Source organism: Scyliorhinus canicula, chromosome 4 (genome assembly GCF_902713615.1).
Source record: "Scyliorhinus canicula chromosome 4, sScyCan1.1, whole genome shotgun sequence".
In the NCBI taxonomy this organism is placed as follows: domain Eukaryota; kingdom Metazoa; phylum Chordata; class Chondrichthyes; order Carcharhiniformes; family Scyliorhinidae; genus Scyliorhinus; species Scyliorhinus canicula.
The window spans coordinates 90,065,891-90,087,390 of NC_052149.1; the positions used below are offsets into that span (position 1 = coordinate 90,065,891).

Here is a 21,500-nt window from a genome sequence, read left to right on the forward strand (position 1 = left end):
GAATGTAATCCACTCCATACTTTGCCAAACATGGAAGGTCTGTTAATAATGTTGTCAGAGGGCAGCACGGTGGCACAGTGGTAGCACTGCAGTCTCACGGCGCCAAGGTTAATCCACCTAGCCTGCACATCTTTGGGTTGTGGGGGCGAAACCCACGCAAACACGGGGAGAATGTGCAAACTCCACACGGACAGTAACCCAGAGCCAGGATCGAACCTGGGACCTTGGCGCCGTGAGGCTACAGGACTAACCCACTGAGCCACCGTGCTGCCCCCGCAGTTTGCAGTGTTGATGGTAGCCATGATGTGGAGATGCCGGCGTTGGACTGGGGTGAGCACAGTAAGAAGTCTTACAACACCAGGTTAAGTCCAACAGGTTTGTTTCGAATCATTAGCTTTCGGAGTAGAGCTCCTTCCTCAGGTGAATGAAGAGGTGGGTTCCAGAAACATATATATAATATATAGACAACGCCAATGATGCAAGACGATACTTTGAATGCAGGTTTTTGCAGGTAATTAAGTCTTTACAGGTCCAGATGGAGCAACTAGAGAGAGGGATTTTATACGGAGGCACAGCGGTTAGTACTGCTGTCTCACGGCAGCGAGGACCCGGGTTTGATCCCAGCCCTGGGTCACTTTCCGTGTGGAGTTTGCACATTCACCCCGTGTCTGCGTGGGTCTCAGCCCCACAATCCAAAGATGGGCAGGGTAGGTAAATTGGCCACACTAAATTACCCCTTAATTGAAAAAAAATAAAATTGGGTACTCTAAATTTATATTTTAAAAGATTTTACAAATGCTTGTATGGTCATGGCTTCATGATCAAACTAATCATAAGCCATTGACGGCTATTTTGAATCCAAAGTGTCCAGAATCCACTGCAGGATGAATGCTGGGAAGGGCATTTATTTTTGTCTTGTTATCGGTATGATATTAAATTCAGATGATCGGAAGATCATTGTAATGCTGATGCAATGTGCAGGTTATCATCCGCCTCAGAGCAGAGCTGAACAGGGAAAATGTATTTTTCTTTTTACATGTAGATGAGTTCCCAGTCACAGATGACATTGGTCAAAGAATTTGCAGGACCCTGTATTGGCAAGAATATATGACTATAATCACAAATGCGAAAGCGAAGCCGAGCAATGTCTCTGGCAGCAGCGCACCCCTCCTCGATGAACTCAATGCATTCTATGCTCTGTTCGAACAGGTAACGAACAATCCGCTATTGAGTGCCCCAGCAGCCCATAATTCACCCATTCCCACCATCGCAGCTTCCGAAGACAGATCAACCTTCCTGAAAGTGAAACCTCGGAAGGCGACGGGCCCGGACGGGATCCCTGGTCGTGCACTCAGAGCCTGCGCGGACCAGCTGGCAGAGGTATTCACAGACATCTTTAACCTGTCCCTACTCCAATACGAGGTCCCCACCTGCTTCAAGAAGACCACCATCATATCGGTACCAAAGAAGAACCAGGCAATGTGCCTCAATGTCTACCGTCCGGTGGCCCTGACTTCAGTCGTAATGAAGTGCTTCGAGAGGCTGATCATGAAGCTCATCACCTCATACTCCCAGAATGCCTTGATCCACTTCGCATACCGCTGCAACCAGTCCACATCAGATGCCATTTTCCTGGCCCTACACTCATCCCTAGAGCATCTTGAAAACAAGGACTCCTACATCAGACTCCTATTTATTGACTACAGCTCCGCCTTCAACACCATAATCCCAGCCAAGCTCATATCAAAGCTCCAAACCTAGCACTTGACTCTCCACTCTGCAACTGGATCCACGATTTTCTGACCAACTGACCACAATCAGTAAGAATGAACACCAACACCTCCTCCACAATAGTCCTCAATACCAGGGCCCCGCAAGGCTGCGTACTTAGCCCCCAAATCTACTCCCTGCACACACACGACTGCGTGGCAAAACTTGGTTCCAACTCCATCTACAAGTTTGCTGACGATACGACCATAGTGGGCTGGATCTCGAATAACGACGCGTCAGAATACAGGAGGGAGATAGAGAACCTAGTGGAGTGGTGTAACAGCAACAATCTCTCCCTCAATGCCGGCAAAACTAAAGAGCTGGTCATTGACTTCAGGAAGCAAAGTACTGTGCACACCCCTGCAGCCTCAAATGGGGCGAGGTGGAGATGGTTAGCAGTTTCAAATTCCTAGGGGTGCACATCTCCAAAAATCTGTCCTGGTCCACTCACGTCAACGCTATCACCAAGAAAGCACAACAGCGCCTATACTTCCTCAGGAAACTAAGGAAATTTGGCATGTCCACATTAACCCTTACCAACTTTTACAGATGCACCATAGAATAGTGCCGAGAATGTCAATTGGTAGAAAAGTCACCACTGATACCTTAACAACCATGGAAATGGTCAGCTGGATTTTGGTACAGGCAGCATATAGCTTTTGCAGAATCTGAAGGGCAATAGCTATTCATTGTGATAAATAGATAGCCATTCAAAGTGGCTTGAGGGGTTTCTGATGAATTGAACAACTAACAAAACTTCAGATGTTTTCTGTAGTTTGTTTGCTACTCATAGGTTCCCAGAGGAAATGGTGTTAAACAACAGACCTGTTTTGTTCGGAAGAATTTTCATGTGAACGAACAAGATAAAACATTAACTTGAGTCCATCATATCATCCTGTTTGCAATGGAGCATCAGAGCACACAGTAGAAATTGAGAAGTGTGTTTAAGTTGATGAAATACAGATTGAACAAAACATTTGGAACACACATCACACTACTATCGGCAGAACGGCAGCTGAATGTTTCTTAGAAGACAACCAAGAATGTGTTTTTCATTGTTGAATCTACATTTAGATGTAAGCACAAGAGCAACAATTAAAGCAGAGAGTCATGATAGGGGTAGAGTGAGGAAAGAGATCTGACATTGAACCAGAAGATTAAGGTGAAAAATCATCAGTGATTACCAGGAAGAATTGTTAAAACACATGGTCCTCACACATATTTGGTCAGGATATTTGGTCCATAAAGAGATCCCTAAAGAAGGGAGTTGGAAGAAACACATGAATCTGATTAATTTTATAGTCGGGATATGAATAGAGCACTAATAGTTGATGCTTGCAACCAGTTCCAAACTGAAACAGACACAGACAGGCATGACTGATAAAGTGGAAAACTCAATTGAAAACCAAGGGCCAAATTAGTCTTTTTGGGAAAACCTTTTTCCACAGACTCAAGTTTTGAAAGTTTGGGTAAGGGCAGTATCCTGTTCGGAATAGGAAACCAATGGTTAAGTTGGATTTGTAATAAATAAAAAACAAGGGCCTGAACTTTATATTAGGGGATCGCCCAAAGTTGGTGGGAGTGGATGTGAAACTCGCCCACACCAGAGATAGAGGTATTAATGCAATTTTATGCTGCCGCTGACTGAAATATTGTGCAAAGGCGCAATGATATTGGGACACGTGCCCAATGTCTTTTCGCACAATCCTACCCACAATTCTGTCCGCGCAAGGTAAAATTCTGGCCAAGAAATACATAAAAGATGTATAAAATTTGAAGGTGTATAACATTTCATTAAGATGGGGAAGGACTATAATAGCATTTGTTTATGCATGTATATAAACCAAAACTTGAATAAACCAGTTTAGTTGGGTACTAAAGTTTTGTGCATGCAGTATTTTTCACAAGTACCCCTTCATATTGGGAGAACATCAACTTCCATGAGTAACATCAGAATGTATTCCATCACAACCGTGAGTTTGTGGACCAGCATATTCTGCAGTGGACCACTGCAGTTGAGCCAGAGGATCAACACACGTCAATGAGGCTAGCCAGGAGCAGGACCAGGTGCATCTAAAAATGAGGTGCCACTTTGGACAGCACATGACTACGTACATGCTAAACAGTTGAAACAGCATGCTATTGACAGAACTGAGTGATCCCACAACCAATTGATCAAAATAATTGAATTACAGTGCTAATATTTTATTCAGTATAAGCAAGGCTTGACAAATGTAAATGTTGTGTAGTAGTATCAAAGCACAGCATTACCATCATGCCTTGGGTAGAAGTGTGATCTCCACCCAAGTGCCCCCAATGGCTGTGACCCGGGGCTATCAGGAAACGTGACATGTACATGTGCGGTTTCTCTGCTGATATCCTTACAGAAGGAATGATACCAAGCTCTTGGCCAAAGACTATTGTGCCCTAAATGCCCAGAAAACATAGGAAGACCAATTTTACCCAATCATTTCCTTTCTTTTATTTGAGCTGTCCAATTACAAAAAATGGAGTGGCATGGTGGCATAGTGATTAGGCACTGCTGTGACGATTGGAAGATGTTGGGAAAATTGGATTATATAGTGGGCAATATAAAGGATAAAGACCCGGGGTTAGAATGTGTGTGTTTTGCAAGGCCTGGGTGGTTTTAGCAGCCAGCAGGTGAAATTAGCAAATGTGTTTTTCAGCCTGGGCTAATGCATAGTGGTTTGCCTGGGGAGTTACTGTGCTTTGCAGCCTGAAGATATAAGTTGTTTTTCAGCTTGGGGAGGTGAGGTCATTGCTGGGTGGAGCCAAGGCAGAGAAACACTTTGAAAGCATCAGAGAGGCAGCTGATGGAGAAACTTTGGAAATAGGAGTTGCCTTCTTATTTGCCTGATGCCGAGTCCACAATTCTCCCACAGTAAGACAGATTGAGATCTGTATGTTTCTTTTCTTGTATAATTGGAAATTTAGTAGTGTTTAAGGTGTAAATTGTAAGCCGTTCTTCCTGGGTTAGTTTTCTTTTAAAAATAACCACGCCCTATTTCGTCATGCAATCACGGTTGGAGCAAATCATTCTTTCCTTATGGTCTTGCAAATAAACTAAAAGTCTTGGAGTCCACTGTTAGGGTCTGGTCTCTGATTGTAATGCTGCTACCTCACAGCGCCAGGGACCCGGGTTCAATTCCAGCCTTGGGTGACTGTGTGGAGTTTACACTCCCCCCGCGTCTGTGTGGGTTTCTTCCGGGTGCTCTGGTTTCCTTCCCAGTCCAAGGATGTGCAGGTTAGGTGGATTGGCCATGCTACATTGTCCCTTAGTGTCCAAAGATATGCAGGTGGAATTATGGGGATGGGACAAGTGAGTGGTCCTAGAGTTGGTGCAGATTCGATGGTCCAAATGGCCTCCTTCTGCACTGCACTGGAATTCTATGGTTCTATGTCATGTACCCATCTGCCTGCCCAGGCCAAGTCAGTCTCATGATCCCTGCGTCATCTGTTTTTCTACTTAAGGACCTTCATCAGGGTGTTGACATTTTAATGCTAGGGGTTGGCCAAAACAAGTAAAACATGGATGGCCTTGGTACCCAGCTATCTTAGCTCAGATTCAAGGTACTATTGTTTTCTCTGGTCCTTTATCTGTGTCTCACATTGTATTTTGTTCCACACCTTGCTTGAATTTCTAATTTAATGTACCTTTTTGACTATTTGGTCCTTTTCTAAACATTTGGGATGTTAATAAAATGCTTGGTTAATGAAAACCCAAGCCTAGTTCCCAACCAAGTCACCCTTCAATTGTTATAACAAGCAGACTTTAAAATATTGTACCACAACCAGTAAACTCTAATTTATTATAATAGTGAAGTTAGTTCTTGTTAATTAGCAATAAAACAAATTGAGGATTTTCCAGGATTCTCATGCTGACATGGTTGCAGTGTCCAGTTCCATTCACAACTCCTCAGATAATGCAAGACAAAGCTGCCTACTTGACCCCATCCAGCACCTTAAACATTCACCCCCTCCATTACCGACAATGTTGCAGCAACACCTTCCAAACCCATGGCCGCCACCACCGAGGAGGACAAGCGTAGCTGGTAGACAGGAACATGACCTCCTGCAAGTTTCCCACCAAATCATGCACCACCTTGGCTTGGAAATCTATCACTGTTCCTTAATCACAGTAACTTCATTGCAGTGTTAGTGTAAGCCTATTTGTGGCACTAATAAAGATTTTTATTATTATTAATCACCATGGGGTCAAAATGCTAGAACTTGCTGCCGAACAGCACTGTGGGTGAGCCAACATAAAACAGATTGCAGCGTTCAAGAAGGTCACTCACCAACACCTTCAGGGCCATCAGGAATGAGCAATAAGTGCTCATCTTGCCAGCAATGCCACATCCCATGAATGAATAAAAACAAATTAGCAAAGGTATTTTCACCATTGCCCAAAACCAATCCATCTGTATATAAAAAGCACATACGCATGCAATTATCAGGGTCAGTTACAGCAGTGGTACATGTGAACAGGGGAAATACTGTGGCGTCCATTTAATAAATATGTTTAAAGTATTGGGATTAGACAGGCTACATACAGAGTTGTAATTTTCTCTGCTCAGGGATCAATTACTCGAGTACGTAATAAAATTAGGGCTTGAACAATTAGGAATTAAGTTAGGAAGCAATCCCCCCCCGGTGGAAATCTTGAAATGTTGACTCCAAAAGTCAACATTTGGGTGGCACAGTAACACTACCGCTTCACAGCACCAAGGACCCGGGTTCAATTCCAGCCTTGGGTGACTATGTGTGTGGAATTTGCACGTTCTCCTCATGTCTGCGTGTGTTTCCTCCGGGTGCTCCGGTTTCCTCCCATAGTCCAAAGATCATAGAGGTTAGTGCAGAAGGAGGCCATTCGGCCCATCGAGTCTGCACCAGCCCTCAGAAAGAGCACCCTACGTAAGCCCACGCTTCCACCCTGTCCCCGTAACCCCACCTAACCTTTTGGACACTAAGGGGCAATTTAGCGTGGCCAATCCATTGAACCTGCATATCTTTGGACTGTGGGAGGAAACCGGAGCACCCGGAGGAAATCCACGCAGACAGAGGGAGAAAGTGCAAACTCCACACAGTGACCCGGGGCCATGATTGAACCCGGGTCCTCAGCGTCATGATGCAGCAGTGCTAACCACTGTGCCACCATGCAACCCCTCTTTGTACGACATTCTTGTTGCTGAATCATCAGTGCCACCAGATCCAAAATACGCTACTTTATTTCTAGGAGCTATAAATTAAAACTCTAGAGTCAATATTTTGTCCAACACCCTTCCCAAGATTCCTTTGTCGCCTGTTATGGTTTCTACATTTGCTAAAGTTACTGCTTGGCTATTGCCCATTTAATGCCTCTACATTTCCACGTCACTGTACATATACAAGCACTCAGGTATTAATGCATGATTTTTTGAATTTTATTTTATTTTTACATACCTATTATTTAAGATTAAGAATCCCCAAACTAAAGTACCAAGAAATATGCACATTATATTTCTATAGCTCAGTGTGTAATAAGTAGATTTAAGATTTCAGGTCTCAGAAATTGGGATTCATCATTCCAACCCCTTCACATTCTATGATATTGCTTTCTGATCCAGATTCTTGATCCTCTAGTTTATTCACTGTAAACTTCGCCTGAAAGAAAACAAAAACATACAAAATTGAGCAACATTTAACCAAATCTTTTTTTTTCTCCTTTTTTACTTTTTGTTTTGAGGAGCTCTGCTTGCTGGAACTCCTCAGTGCAACGAGGATCGATACACCATTTAAAAATAGCATACCAATCTCCGAAGCCCCCAATGGGACCCCCTACACCCCTGCTCACAATGGGAGGGTCCCCAGGCCCCCCTCGACTCCGCCCCCCCCAACACCCGCACAAGGTACCCCCAGTCCAATCGGCAGTGTGCAAAAAAATGCCAGCGTGGCACCCCGGCAATGACAATCTGGCACCCCGGCAGTGCCCTTGCCAGCTGGCAGTGACATCCAGGCATCCTGGCAGTGCCAGATTGGCATCCAGGTGGCACTGCCAGGGTGCCAGGCCAGCAGTACAAGGGTACCCAGGCGGCACCAGCAGTGCCACCCTCTGGGCATCCGACCCCCTGGGAGACCTCCACAAGCGCCGCTCTGTCCTATCCCCGTTTGTGGAGACCAGTACTGAACAGCACTTGCCGACGTCTCCGAGGCCCTCATGTAACCAAGTCTCAGTTAAATCCATCCTTTATTCAATAAACCACGTTGCAATGTAGGATGACAAGTAACTTTGATTCTATATTATACTGTCGTTATCAGGTCCTATGGAATTCAGTGCAGAAAGTAGCTTCAGAATGTTTTGAAACAAAGTTGAAGGTATCATTTTTGGTTACTTTAATAAAAAGATCTGAAGTAGGATATTCCAGAGACCTATTGCAGTAAAATTTGCTAATGCACGGTGGCACAGTGGTTAGCACTGCTGCTTCACAGCTCCAAGGACCCGGGTTCAATTTCAGCCTCGGGTGACCGTTTGTGTGGAGTTTGCACTTTCTCCCCGTGTCTGCGTGGATTTCCTCCAGGTGCTCAGGTTTCCTCCCACAGTCCAAAGATAGATTGGCTATGCTAAATTGCCCCTTAGTGTGCAAAAGGTTAGGTCCGGTTACTGGGTTATGGGGATAGGGTGGAGGAGTGGACTTGGGTGAGGTGGACTCGATGGGCTGAGTGGCCTCTTTCTGCACTGTAAATTCTACGATTCTATGAAATGTCAAGTTACAACTCCATTACATTACAATTCCACCAATGTCTGCTTGGGTTTCACCCCCACAACCAAAAGATGTGCAGGTTAGGTGGATTGGCCACGATAAATTGCCCCTCCAAATTTTTTTTAAAAGTTATTACTCCATTGCTTTTGGACTACGAAAGTCAGTCAACAGCTACTGCATTAACCTGCACTAAAGATTTGCATGAATATATCTAAAGTGCATCATTTACATCCAGGGTTTCTCCATACATGTACAGATGACAGTGGATCGGTCTTTGTCATAGGCAATTGTCATTTGGAAAGAAATCAAGTATTATACCATGTATTGCTTGAGGTGAAAGTAAAGTTGCTTAGGTCAAAGTATACTTTTTATTTGGTTAAGCAGCTTTGCACATTAGACGTGCTTTCCAGTTTACGGTGCAGTTCAAACATCTAGCATTTTATGATGGTAATAAAATGTGATGCCTACAGGTTCACATCAGAATAGAAGAACCATCATGATGTGTTATGCAAATTTACAATGAGCATTATACATGTACATAAGCAAACAGAGTCTGAAGTAAAAGTTTATCATAAATTAAAAAACAATAGCTATTGGCTGGCTTTCTCTCTCTCAATAAATTGTTTTGTTCTGCAACAGAGATACATCTGGTGTTTGATTTCCACACATGCAAGATAGGCACTCATTGGAAGGAAGACTTTTATATTGCTTTGGGAAAATCGCTAACAAAACTTTTTTTTAAATGGAAATGCCACACTGCTGTAGAAGGTGTTCTTCTGAAGGGCTGGAATTGGATATGTTATTATACATGAGTTAGAATACAGCAACCTTTAATTAAGTGTGGTGCATTTGGCCGAGAGGTGATTTTGGGTTAGTGTAAGAACTATTACCATTATAGTTCAACCTGGAAATGGTCGACAGTGACATGTGCCCCAAAACGACAAATGTTCCATCCCAAAAAAAAGTTACTCAATTAAAGTAGTAACATTGGCTAATATTAACAGCCAGAACTTTTTCTTTTCTTTTAAATATAATTTTTATTGGAATTTTTTACAGAAAATATAAAACATAACGACAAACAATGAAATGCAACAAAATAACTCATAATAACGGTATCACCCCCAGACCGTATTGACGCATGTATCCCATCCCCCACCCCCCCCAACCCCAATGAACAGAAGAACTTAAAAATAAATTTAAATTGAATAAACAAACATAGTCATCGTCCGCCCCCCCCCACCTTTTCCCTCCCCCACCTTTTCCCTCCCCTTCCCCCCCACCTTTTCCCTCCCCCTTCCCCCCCACCTTTTCCCTCCCCCTTCCCCCCCACCTTTTCCCTCCCCCTTCCCCCCCACCTTTTCCCTCCCCCTTCCCCCCCACCTTTTCCCTCCCCCTTCCCCCCCACCTTTTCCCTCCCCCTTCCCCCCCACCTTTTCCCTCCCCCTTCCCCCCCACCTTTTCCCTCCCCCTTCCCCCCCCACCTTTTCCCTCCCCCCTCCCCCCCCACCTTTTCCCTCCCCCTTCCCCCCCCACCTTTTCCCTCCCCCTTCCCCCCCACCTTTTCCCTCCCCCTTCCCCCCCACCTTTTCCCTCCCCCCCCCCCCCCCCCCCCGGGGTTGCTGCTGCTATTGCACAGCCAGAACTTTTTTAACGGGAGGGGGTAGACACCCTAGCCTTTGCCTCACTGATTGCCTGCCGGAGACTCCCAGGTTGCAGACTGACTGTCCAGCCTGGGGGAATTTGTCAAATTGGAGAAAATAAAATCTGCCATCAGAAGAAGGCTTCCACAATACATGGAGGCAATTCACCAGCCTCTTCGAGGACATGTTTGTGGCCATCAACTAACTACGGTGGGGGGATGGAAAGAGAGAGAGAGAGAGAGAGAGAGAGGTTTGGAGGGAGGGAGAGAGAGAGAGAGAGAGTAGAGGAGGCAACACCCAAAGTACTGGGGAAACAAGTACAGCGGGATTAAAAGGTGCTGAGGCAGTGGAAGAAACCCATTATGCTGCCATGGCAACTAATAGGCTACACCTTTGTTGCCTCGATCACACTCCTAGTATGTTTTAATACAAGGGGGTTGCATGTATATAGTTAATGATATAGTTGTTGTAATTGATCATTTGGACTTTACTGTTAATATGCCTTGTGTTCTTATATTTTCTTTTTTGTTATAAATACAAATTAAAATCAATAAAAAATACTTTTAAAAAGAAAACACTGGCTAATGTTTTACTGAATCACGAGAATACTGACCTTAGTTAGCATTTCTGCAAAGTGTATAGCAGTCTGGGTGTGAAGGGTCAAGGGTCCACTTCTTACTCTGGAGACACCTTTAGCCAGGGCCATGAATATGATGATCTGAGCCAAAGAGAAATGCAGTTGAAAGGTTTCATGGCTAGGTGACGCTGAAACATCAACAATCATTGAAGCAATTCCCTATCTCTTTCACTTGGGCCGAGACAAAAAGAATGTGCCTTCTGGAACAAGAGACTAAATACTGCTGAACAGAACTATGCAGTTAATTAAAAAAATATATACCAATTATAAAGAACATTGCAATTAACAGTGGCAACATTTACAAATGAGGAAAGATGCGCACGAAAACCATATGCTCCTCTTTTCCCTTCCTATTTACGTATGGAGTATAGATAACAGTACAATGAAACAAGACCTGGCTCACTGACATGGCTAGCTTTCTCAGTCTGGAGAAAATCAAGTTCACCCTGAGAGGGTCAATGTCAGGGTTCGTCCAGAGGTGGCAGCAGTTTGTCGACTTCTTTAGAGAAAATTAACCGTCAGCAGAGAGGGGGTGGTGTTTAGCTTAGATTATTGTGTAAGAAAGGTGGGACCTGTAAGGGAGGAAGACGGCCTTTGCACTATGTTTATATTTGTATGTACACTTTCTTCTGTTATTGTTATAAAATCATAAATACCTCAATAAAATGTTTATTAAAAAAAACAGTACAATGAAACCAGTACAACATACAGGGGAAATTATGTTGTTTTATAGTTTCAGATAGTAAATGTAAGGGAGGAGTTTGAGATTTATATCTGCCTAAAGCAATTACCATAAAATTCCAGCCTTTGGTACCCAACTAAACAATCACTTTTGTTATCCAGAGCTTTTATTTACAATTGTTTGGTCTCAATGCAAGATGTCAATGTTTTTGCCTTCAAACATTTGTTAAAAATAGATTTTCATGTGGTAGGTGATGGTCACATGCATCATATTTTTCACCTGGTGACAGGAGCTAAAATGGTCAAATTTCTGCTCTCTCTCCCATTTGAAACATTGGCAGACAGCTGCAATACAAAGAGGCATTGTGTTGTCAGCTGTACTACCAAATGCTGGCTATCATGCTTCAAATAATGGAGGGGAGTGTTATCCACTGAGATCTACCCAGCTAAAGCTAGTGGTTTTATAGAAAGCCAAAAAATACTTTCAAAACCAGGAACAAGAGAAGACTAGTTATGAACACAATCATGTATGCACTTTGCTAGCTATTTTCTAAAATTTAAGCCCAAATTAATTTCGTGACAATACGTTTTAAATGCCCAGCCAAAATGTTATTTCTCTGCACTTCAACGTTTGTATTGTGCTCATTTATAAAAGTTAGTTTGCACATCAATATCAATAAAAATAATGACAATGATTCATTAACAAAAACAGATGCTCTTTTACTTTGTTGTAGTGAAAAAGAGGAGAGAAGGATTGTATTTAAGTGTATGAACTTCCACTTGACACTCACTTAAGTTCTGAATTGGGGGGCAGTGGATAGCACTGGGACTACGGTGCTGAGGACCGGATTCGATTCCTGGCCCTGGGTCACTGTCCGTGTGGAGTTTGCACATTCTCCCCGTGTCTGCGTGGGTTTCACCCCCACAACCCAAAGATGTGCAGGTTAGGTGGATTGGCCATGCTAAATTTCCCCTTTAATTGGAAAAAAAGAATAATAATTGGTACTCTAAATTTATTTTTTAAAAGTTCTGCATTGAATTATTGCAGCAGCACTAATGAAACGTTATTTGAGGAGGTGCTTTGCATTGGACTATCAATGTGCAGCGGTAAGCAGGGGAATTCAGCAAGATCAACGCAAGGAAAATTAATCCTGGTCAAAAATAAAATAGTTTTTAAAAATGTGCAGGACAGGTGGAGTTATGAGGATGGGACAAGGGACATCTGTAAATGGTCTATACCTGGTCCTGCAAATACTGGTCCACACAACCACCATGTCGAATATTCTTCATCAGCATCTCTGCAGCTTCGATTCCAACTTTATCTGCAGCAACTCCTGCATTTTACAAACAGTCTCGTGTCAGCATTTTCACTTAATCATTGGATTTTGTTTTTTGTTCAAATCTTCAAATTCTTATTGCACTGGCGTAGTGGTATTGTCGCTGGACTAGTAATCCAGGGACCCAGGGTAATGTTCTGGGGACCCGGGTTTGAATCATGCCATGGCAGATGGTGAAATTTGAATTCAACAAAATAAAAATCTGGAATGACTAGTCTAATGATCGCCATGAAAACATTATCAATTGTCGTAAAAAAAACACCTGTCCTTTAGAGAAGGAAATCTGTCATCCTCACCTGGTCTGACTTATATGTAACTCCAGATCCACAGCAATGTGGTTGACTGTTAAATGACCCCCGGGCAATAAATGCTGGCCCAGCTAGTGACACCCACATCCCATGAACAAATGTTTTAAAATTCTTCAAAAGCACTGCTTTGTCAGATCTTTCAGAATCCCAACATGTATCAACTAACTCTTAATGGCAACATCCGTAATTCTGTTACAATATTGTTATTATTTCCTCACTATCCTCTATACAGTACTGCTGTATCAACCCCGTGGATGAAATTGCCTCGGAGAAGCTTGGTATCAAGTCTTGTCTGAGGTAACTCATATGAAGCACCTTGGGACTTCTTACTATCCCGAAGGTGCTATATAAATGAATTTGTAGATTAAGGGTACTGGGTGCAGCAACTTGCTGTTTATTCCTGCTAATTCAACATTTAACACTGAAAACAATCTTACCTCTTTTACCAAGGGCAGATCCTGCGATGATACATCCTGTAGAAGTTTCAGCAAAAACACTGCAATGGAGAAATAAATTAGTACTAGAAATTAGAATGATTTAAAAGCTGTTGCATTAATTAAGTTACATTAATTATAGTCACTATAAACAGTGGTCAGATTGACCTCGCAACCTTGAAGAGTAAGCTTTCTTTTAAGTCATCATGAAAGGACTTTGACAGAAAACTGAGGCTTCTTAGCTCCATTTTAATATACTTGATCTCCACCAAACAATGCTCTGTACCACGCCTCTCAGCTCAGTAGACAGGAGAACAATCAACCAGCTCAAGTAAATACTGATTTTGCCATGGATACAAAGGAATGGGAACAAAGGACTCAGGACCTGATCCTGGAGCTCCATTCTACCTGCATGTAGAAACATCACTTCTCTTTTATGCTGGCAGCATGACTAGAATCAGTTACAGCAGTAGATTCACATCAATGGAGCTCCATGTCAGTAAACATGTTGCTGCTGTTAGAAATATGATAGGTAATATTCTCACAGTCAATCATTTTAGAATACAATTTTTTATGTAATCCACTATAATGTCAGTCTGTAGAATATAAGCACTTGTGACTATACATAGAAACCACTTCAGGAGCACAGGTTAAATTGAACTTGACAATGCCCACCTGCTTCAAAAAACGCAGGATATCAAAGAGTTAGCTGGTGGACTTCCAGTTGCGGTGATGCGGAGTTAAGCCGCACGTTCGGTAGCTCCCGCTATTTTCGGTCTTCTGGGCTCTTTTAAGGGCCCATAGCGGTGCTGGCTGGACTTTTCCCGGTGTGGGAACACATCCAATGCGCTTATCTGCCGGTGGATGGACTGGACCAGGAGCGGAGCGGTTAAAAAATCGGCTTTGGAGCAGAGAAAGGTGCGAGGCAGGAGAAACAAGATGGCGGTGGGCGGGGAACTGGCAGCATGGCAGCAGTGGGCGCAGGAGCAGCTTCAGAGAGCTGAAGGCTGAGATCCTGGAACCGCTTAAGGCCTCGCTGGACAAGCTCATGGCGACTCAAGACGGCTCAGGGTGCAAAGATCCGAGAGCTACGGCAAAAGGCCTCGGAGAGCGAGGACGAACTCCTAGGCCTGGCAGTGAAGGTGGAGTCGCACGAGAAATGGCTAGCGAGGATGGAGGAGTTGAAGAACCGCTCCCATCGGAAGAACTTGCGGATCCTGGGCCTCCCGGAGGGGCTGGAAGGTTCGGACTTGGGGGCCTACGTGGCCATGATGCTGAACTCGTTAATGGGCGCGGGGTCGTTCCAGGGGCCCTTGGAGATGGAGGGTGCCCATCGAGTGCTGTTGAGGAAGCCCAAGCCGAACAAGCCGCCTAAGGCGGTGCTGGTCCGTTTTCACCGCTTCGTTGACCGTGAGTGTGTGCTGAGATGGGCGAAGGAGAGGAGCAGCAAGTGGGAGAATGCAGAGATCAGGATTTATCAGGATTGGAGCGCGGAGGTGGCAAAGAGAAGGGCTGGTTTTAAACGGACGAAGGCAGTGCTTCACAAGAAGGGGGTGAAGTTTGGCCTGTTACAGCCGGCTCGCCTCTGGGTCACTTACAAAGATCGCCAGCTTTACTTTGATTCCCCGGTGGATGCCAGGGCCTTCATCCAGGCAGAGAAGTTGGACTCGAACTGAGGACTGGGGGGCTGGGGACTGATGTACATAGTCCGGAGGCCATGCCCTCCTGGGTATCCTTTCATTTGTTGATGCCTTTTTGCCTTTTTGCTTTGTGGGGCTGTTATTTATTTATTCGGGTGCTATCTTGTTTTTCACTGGTGGAGGGCTGGGGAGCTGTTCGCGGGCCTGCTGGGTCACGCGCCCTTCTTTTTCCTGCGTGTTGGGTCAGGGGGGCAGGGTCTGAGATGGAAGCACGGGCTTTCTTCCCACGCTGGAGGTGCAGTGGGCGGGACCGGCACTGGGTGGGAGGAGTGGTGGTTGTGTTACACCGGGGGGGGGGGGGGGGTCATTGGGGTGGTGGGACCAGCCGGGGTCAGCAGGAGTCGGCTGACTTACGGAAGTACGATGGAAGGGATTACACAGCTGCGGGGGGGGGGAGGGGAGAGAATAGGCGGGGGTACCGGGTTGCTGCTGAAGGGGCCGAAGGGGAACTGCTGGTGATGGGGGGGGGGGTTGTTGGGAGGGGGGTCTACCACCGTGGGGAACGGGCCTGGGGGGGTTCTGCAGGCACGTGGTGAGCCGAGGGAGAGCTATGGCTGACCGGCGCAGAGGGAGGGGGAAGATCCCCCCAGATTCGGCTGGTCACATGGAACGTGAGGGGGCTGAATGGACCTGTGAAGCGGTACCGGAATTTGCCACATTTGAAGGGGCTGGTAGCGGACGTGGCTATGCTCCAGGAGACGCACCTTATGGTGGTGGATCAGGTGAGTCTGAGAAGAGGCTGGGTGGGGCAGGTGTTTCACTCGGGGCTAGATGCAAAGAATCGAGGGATGGCGATTTTAGTTGACAAGAGCTTGTCGTTCGTGGCGTCGAGTGTGGTAGCGGACACTGCAGGTAGATATGTAATGGTGAGTGGTAGGCTTCAAGGGGAGCGGGTGGTTCTTGTTAATGTGTACGCCCCCAACTGGGACGATGCGGGTTTCATGCGGCGAATGTTGAGCCGGATTCCGGACCTGGAGACGGGGGGCTTGATCTTGGGAGGGGATTTTAATACTGTGTTGGACCCAGCTCTGGATCGTTCGAGGTCTAAGACGGGCAAGAGGCCGGCGGCGGCCTTAGTGCTGAGGGGGTTCATGGATCAGATGGGAGGGGTAGACCCTTGGAGGATTTTGAGGCCGGGAGGTAGGGAGTTTGCCTTTGTCTCCCATGTCCACAAGGCTTATTCCTGGAATGATTTTTTTGTCCTCAGCAGGGCCTAATCCCGAGAGTGGTGGGGGCGGAGTATTCGGCGATAGTCATATCTGACCACGCTCCGCATTCGGTGGACCTGGAGCTGGGGGAGGGGAAGGATCAGCGCCCGCTGTGGAGGTTAGATGTGGGGCTTCTGTCAGAGGAGGAAGTAAGTGGGCGGGTCCGTAGGTGCATAGAGGGGTATTTAGAAGCTAATGACAATGGAGAGGTGCAAGTTGGGGTGGTCTGGGAAGCGCTGAAGGCGGTGGTTAGAGGGGAGCTGATATCTATTCGTGCGCACAGGGAGAGGGGGGAAAGGGCTGAGAGGGAGAGGTTGGTGGAAGAAATGGTAAGGGTGGACAGGAGGTATGGGGATGTCCCAGAAGAGGGGCTTTTGAGGAAGCGTCGCAGTCTCCAAGCGGAGATTGATATACTGACCACCCGGAAGGCGGAGGCGCAGTGGAGGAGGGCGCAGGAGGCAGTGTATGAGTACGGGGAGAAGGCAAGTCGGATGCTGGCCCACCAGCTCCGTAAGCGGGAGGCAGCGAGAGAGATAGGGGGAGTCACAGATGCAGGAGGGAACCTGGCGCGGAGTGCTAGGGACATTAATGGGGTGCTCAGATCCTTCTACGAGGAGCTGTACCAGTCGGTGCCCCCTAGGGAGGTGGGCGGGATGGACCGCTTTCTGGATAAGCTGGAGTTCCCAAGAGTGGAGGAGGAGCGGGTGGAGGGTCTGGGGGCCCCAATCAAGTTGGAGGAGCTGATGGAGGCGCTGGGGAGCATGCAGACAGGGAAAGCACCAGGACCTGATGGGTTCCCGGTGGAGTTTTATAAGAAGTTCTGACCTGCTGGGCCCGTTGTTAATGAGGACTCTGAATTAGGCGAGGGAGAGGGGGGCTTTGCCCCTGACGATGTCTAGAGCAATAATCTCACTGATTCTGAAGCGGGATAAGGACCCCCTCCAGTGTGGGTCTTGCAGGCCGATCTCGCTCCTCAACGTGAACGCAAAGTTGTTGGCTAAGATACTGTCCAGGAGGGTGGAAGATGTGGTCCCGCTAGTTATCCATGAGGATCAGGGCAGCACGGTGGCCTAGCGGTTAGCACAACCGCCTCACGGCGCTGAGGTCCCAGGTTCGACACCGGCTCTGGGTCACTGTCCGTGTGGAGTTTGCACATTCTCCCCGTGTCTGCGTGGATTTCGCCCCCACAACCCAAAAATGTGCAGAGTAGGTGGATTGGACACGCTAAATTGCCCCTTAATTGGAAAAAATAATTGGGTAATCTAAATTTAAAAAAAAAAAAATCCATGAGGATCAAACGGGGTTTGTGAAGGGGAGGCAGCTGAATGTCAATGTGCAGCGACTTCTTAATGTTATGATGATGTCGGCGGCGGATGGGGAGGCAGAAATAGTAGCATTGATGGATGCGGAGAAAGCTTTCGATAGAGTGGAGTGGAGCTACCTGTGGGAAGTGTTGAGGAGATTTGGGTTTGGTGAGGGATTCATTAGCTGTTCATTAGGCTGCTGTATAGTGCCCCGGTAGCGAGCGTGGTGACGAATGGGAGGAGGTCGGAGGACCTTCGGCGTTCCCGGGGGACGAGGCAGGGGTGCCCCTTGTCTCGCCTGCTCTTCGCGTTAGCGATTGAACCCCTGGCCATGGCGCTGAGGGATTCGAAGAACTGGAGGGGGATTGTGGGGGGGGGGAAGAGAGCACCAGTTGTCGCTGTACGCAGACGATCTACTGTTGTACATTGCAGATCCGGCGGGGAGGATGCCAGAGGTGTTGAGGATACTTTGGGAGTTTGGGGACGTTCGGGCTATAAGCTCAACGTGGGGAAGAGTGAGCTGTTTGTGCTGCACTTGGGGGACCAGGAGAGGGAGATAGGGGAGCTCCCGTTGAAGAGGGTGGTGAGGAGCTTTAGATATCTTGGCGTCCAGATAGCTAGGAGCTGGGGGGCCCTGCATAGGCTAAGCATTTCGAGGCTGGTGGAACAGATGGATGAGGAGTTTGGGAGGTGGGATGCGCTGCCACTCTCTTTGGCGGGCAGGGTCCAGTCGGTTAAGATGACAATGCTCCCGAGGTTTTTGTTTCTCTTCCAGTGTCTCCCCATCTTGATTCCGAAGGCTTTTTTTAGGAGGGTTAATAAGAGTATTCTGGGGTTCGTGTGGGCGCAGAAGACCCCGAGAGTGAGGAGGGTATTCCTGGAACGAGGCAGGGAGGTAGGTGGTTTGGCGTTTCCCAACCTGTGTGGGTACTACTGGGCTGCGATGTGGCAATGATTCGTAGGTGGGTGATGGAGGGGGTGGGTGCCGCATGGTAGTGGTTGGAGGTGGCGTCCTGTGTGGGCACGAGTTTGGAGGCATTGGTGATGGTCCTGCTCCCACTCCCCCCGGCAAGGTATTCTACGAGTCCAGTAGTGGTGGCTTCCCTCAAACTTTGGGGGCAGTGGAGGCGGCATAGGGGGGAAGTGAAGGCCTCAGTTTGGACCCCGATACGGTTTGCACCAGGGAGAATGGATGGTGGGTTTTTGAGTTGGCATAGGGCAGGCATCAGACGGATGGGGGACCTTTTCCTCGACGGGAAGTTTGCGACCTTAGAGGAGTTGGAGGGGAAGTGGGGTCTCCCTCCTGGGAATACGTTCAGGTATATGCAGATTAGGGCGTTTGTTAAGCGGCAGGTGGCGGAGTTCCCGCTGCTGCCACCTAGGGGGGTGCAGGATAGGGTGCTCTCGGGGACGTGTCGGCGAGGGCAGGATCTCTGCAATTTATCAGGTGATGCAGGAGGGGGAGGAGGCCTCGGTGGAGGAGCTGAAAGCGAAGTGGGAGGAGGAGCTAGGGGAGGGGATCGACGAGGGGACGTGGGCGGACGCCCTGGGGAGGGTGAATTCGTCCTCTTCTTGCGCACGGCTCAGTTTAATTCAGCTGAAGGTGCTGCATAGGGCGCACATGACTGGGGCCAGGCTGAGCCGGTTCTTTGGGGGCGAGGACAAGTGTGGGAGGTGTTTGGGAGGCCCAGCGAATCACACCCACATGTTCTGGGCATGTCCGGCGTTGGAGGGGTTCTGGAAGGGGGTGGCGGGGACCTTGTCTAAGGTGGTCGGTTCCAGGGTGGAATCGGGCTGGGGGCTCGCTATCTTTGGGGTAGCATCGGGAGTGCAGGAGGCGAGAGAGGCCGGTATCCTGGCCTTTGCGTCTCTAGTAGCCCGGCGTAGGATTCTGTTACAGTGGCCGGGTTCATCAAACTCGAGAGGGTCAAGTTTGCCCTGAGGGGGTCGGTACAAGGGTTCTTCCGGCGGTGGCAGCCTTTTCATGATTTCCTGGCGGAGTGTTAGAGGGTGGTCAATATCAGCAGCAACCCGGGGGAGGGGGTATGGGTTTGTTAAGGGGGTTTGTTTTTGTGACTATATGTTTGCTACTTTCTTTTTTGTTATTAATTTATTGCTTTTTCTATGTCTTGTTTATTTTATTGTTGGGAGAAAATTTGTTGTTGAAAAATTTGAATAAAAATTATTTTTTTTAAAAGTTTAGCTGGTATAAGAATTTATTATTGAAGTAACTGAGATGCATATTTGGAAGGTTGAACTCTCAAACTAAATACTTATTTGGCAAAGTACTTAATGGAGTACTCTGAATTTGGACTAAACAAAAGGAAAGGCTGGTGTGTCCCCCACTTGTTCTCAAAGAAATGCAACCACTTCACTTCAAACACTGCAGATTATTTTCACATCTTTCTACTAATGATTGAATAGTATACATATTAAAGTGTTCTTTCAAATGGAGCATGGATTGAAAGCAAAACACCACCCTCCGTTATACCAGGATTCTGGTGCGACAAAGTGTAACAGTTGTAAACACAGTGCAAGTACCACATGTGCACCATCTGACATCACAGTACTCTGTGATTTTTAGATACAAAGCTTAAAGTAACCTGGAAAGTTTAGGGAGCCCAAATTCCTGTTCCTGGTTTCCTAGTTCTACCCCTGCACTAAGATATATTTAAATAGTACTTGAATACTAATATTGAGACTTAAAAAACATTCAATATTATTATCGTCAGGGTACCAGATATCAAGTAGGCACTTTTATCCTATTACTGTCACCTAGAAGCCCAGGAAGCTGGTCCATATCTACAAAGTCAAATAATCATCAGGTACTCCTGTATAATGAGGCAGTTAAAAATGCAAAATTTCAAACATATCAAAAAGCTAGGGTGACACGGTGGCGCAGTGGTTAGCACTGCTGCCTCACGGCGCCAAAGATCCAGGCTCGATCCCAGCCCCGAGTAACTGTCCGTGTGGAGTTTGCACATTCTCCCCATGTCTGCAGGGTCTCACCTAGTCTGCGATGTGCAAGCTAGGTGGAATGGCAATGCTAAATTGCCCCTTAATTGGAAATGAAAAGAATTGGGTACTCTACATTTTTAAAAAATAAATAAAATACTGAAACAAAAACCTGCCAGCTCGAAAATCTCAGTTAAACTGGATTAAAGAATATTTCATTCATGTACAATGATAGAATTTTGCTTCTTACATAATTCCATTTCCATTTCCATATGCCTTGTCTTTAGGCTCCTGCACAGACTGGATATTTACGTAAATATCACGCATTTCTTTTCTGATGCACCGAACAGCTGCAGATGCCATCTCATTTGCAAGCTAACAAAAACAAAAGAGAAATATCTTTGGTTCATCCTAATCTCAGCATGATTCACTGATTTTAGGGTAAATTGATTGTTGTAGCAAACTGAATTTTTTTAATGTTCAAAAGCAACATTTTAATCACCATGTGGTGCAAATTTGCAGTACTCAATAGGAACTTGCACTATACACATTGAGGAAAGCAACTTGAGATCCATCAGGTTATGTCATATCATCTCAAAATAATCAGTTTGATTGCTGTTATACATCATGAATTTAGCACTTGATAATTATTCTAACAGCCCAGAGGTTAGGAGTTCAAATCTCACCAAGGTGGATTGTAAAAGTGAAGTTAACAAATCTGATCATTTGTGGTTAGAATAAGAAAACAACCTCAAAACAAAAGGA

At 46.3% G+C, this 21,500-nt stretch overlaps 1 protein-coding gene across 1 annotated transcript in view; it reads right to left on the reverse strand.

The window, feature by feature from the left end:
• Positions 1–7,192: 7,192 nt before the first annotated feature.
• The window catches only part of rtca (RNA 3'-terminal phosphate cyclase), a 41,883-nt gene continuing 27,575 nt past the window's right edge, over positions 7,193–21,500 (reverse strand). Inside the window, exons 7-11 of the mRNA XM_038794761.1 lie at positions 20,986–21,110; positions 13,572–13,630; positions 12,729–12,823; positions 10,785–10,889; positions 7,193–7,434 (exon numbers count right to left, since the gene is read on the reverse strand). Coding sequence (XP_038650689.1) covers positions 7,336–7,434; positions 10,785–10,889; positions 12,729–12,823; positions 13,572–13,630; positions 20,986–21,110 — 483 coding nt within the window. The 3' untranslated portion in view covers positions 7,193–7,335. The remainder of the gene's footprint in view (positions 7,435–10,784; positions 10,890–12,728; positions 12,824–13,571; positions 13,631–20,985; positions 21,111–21,500) is intronic.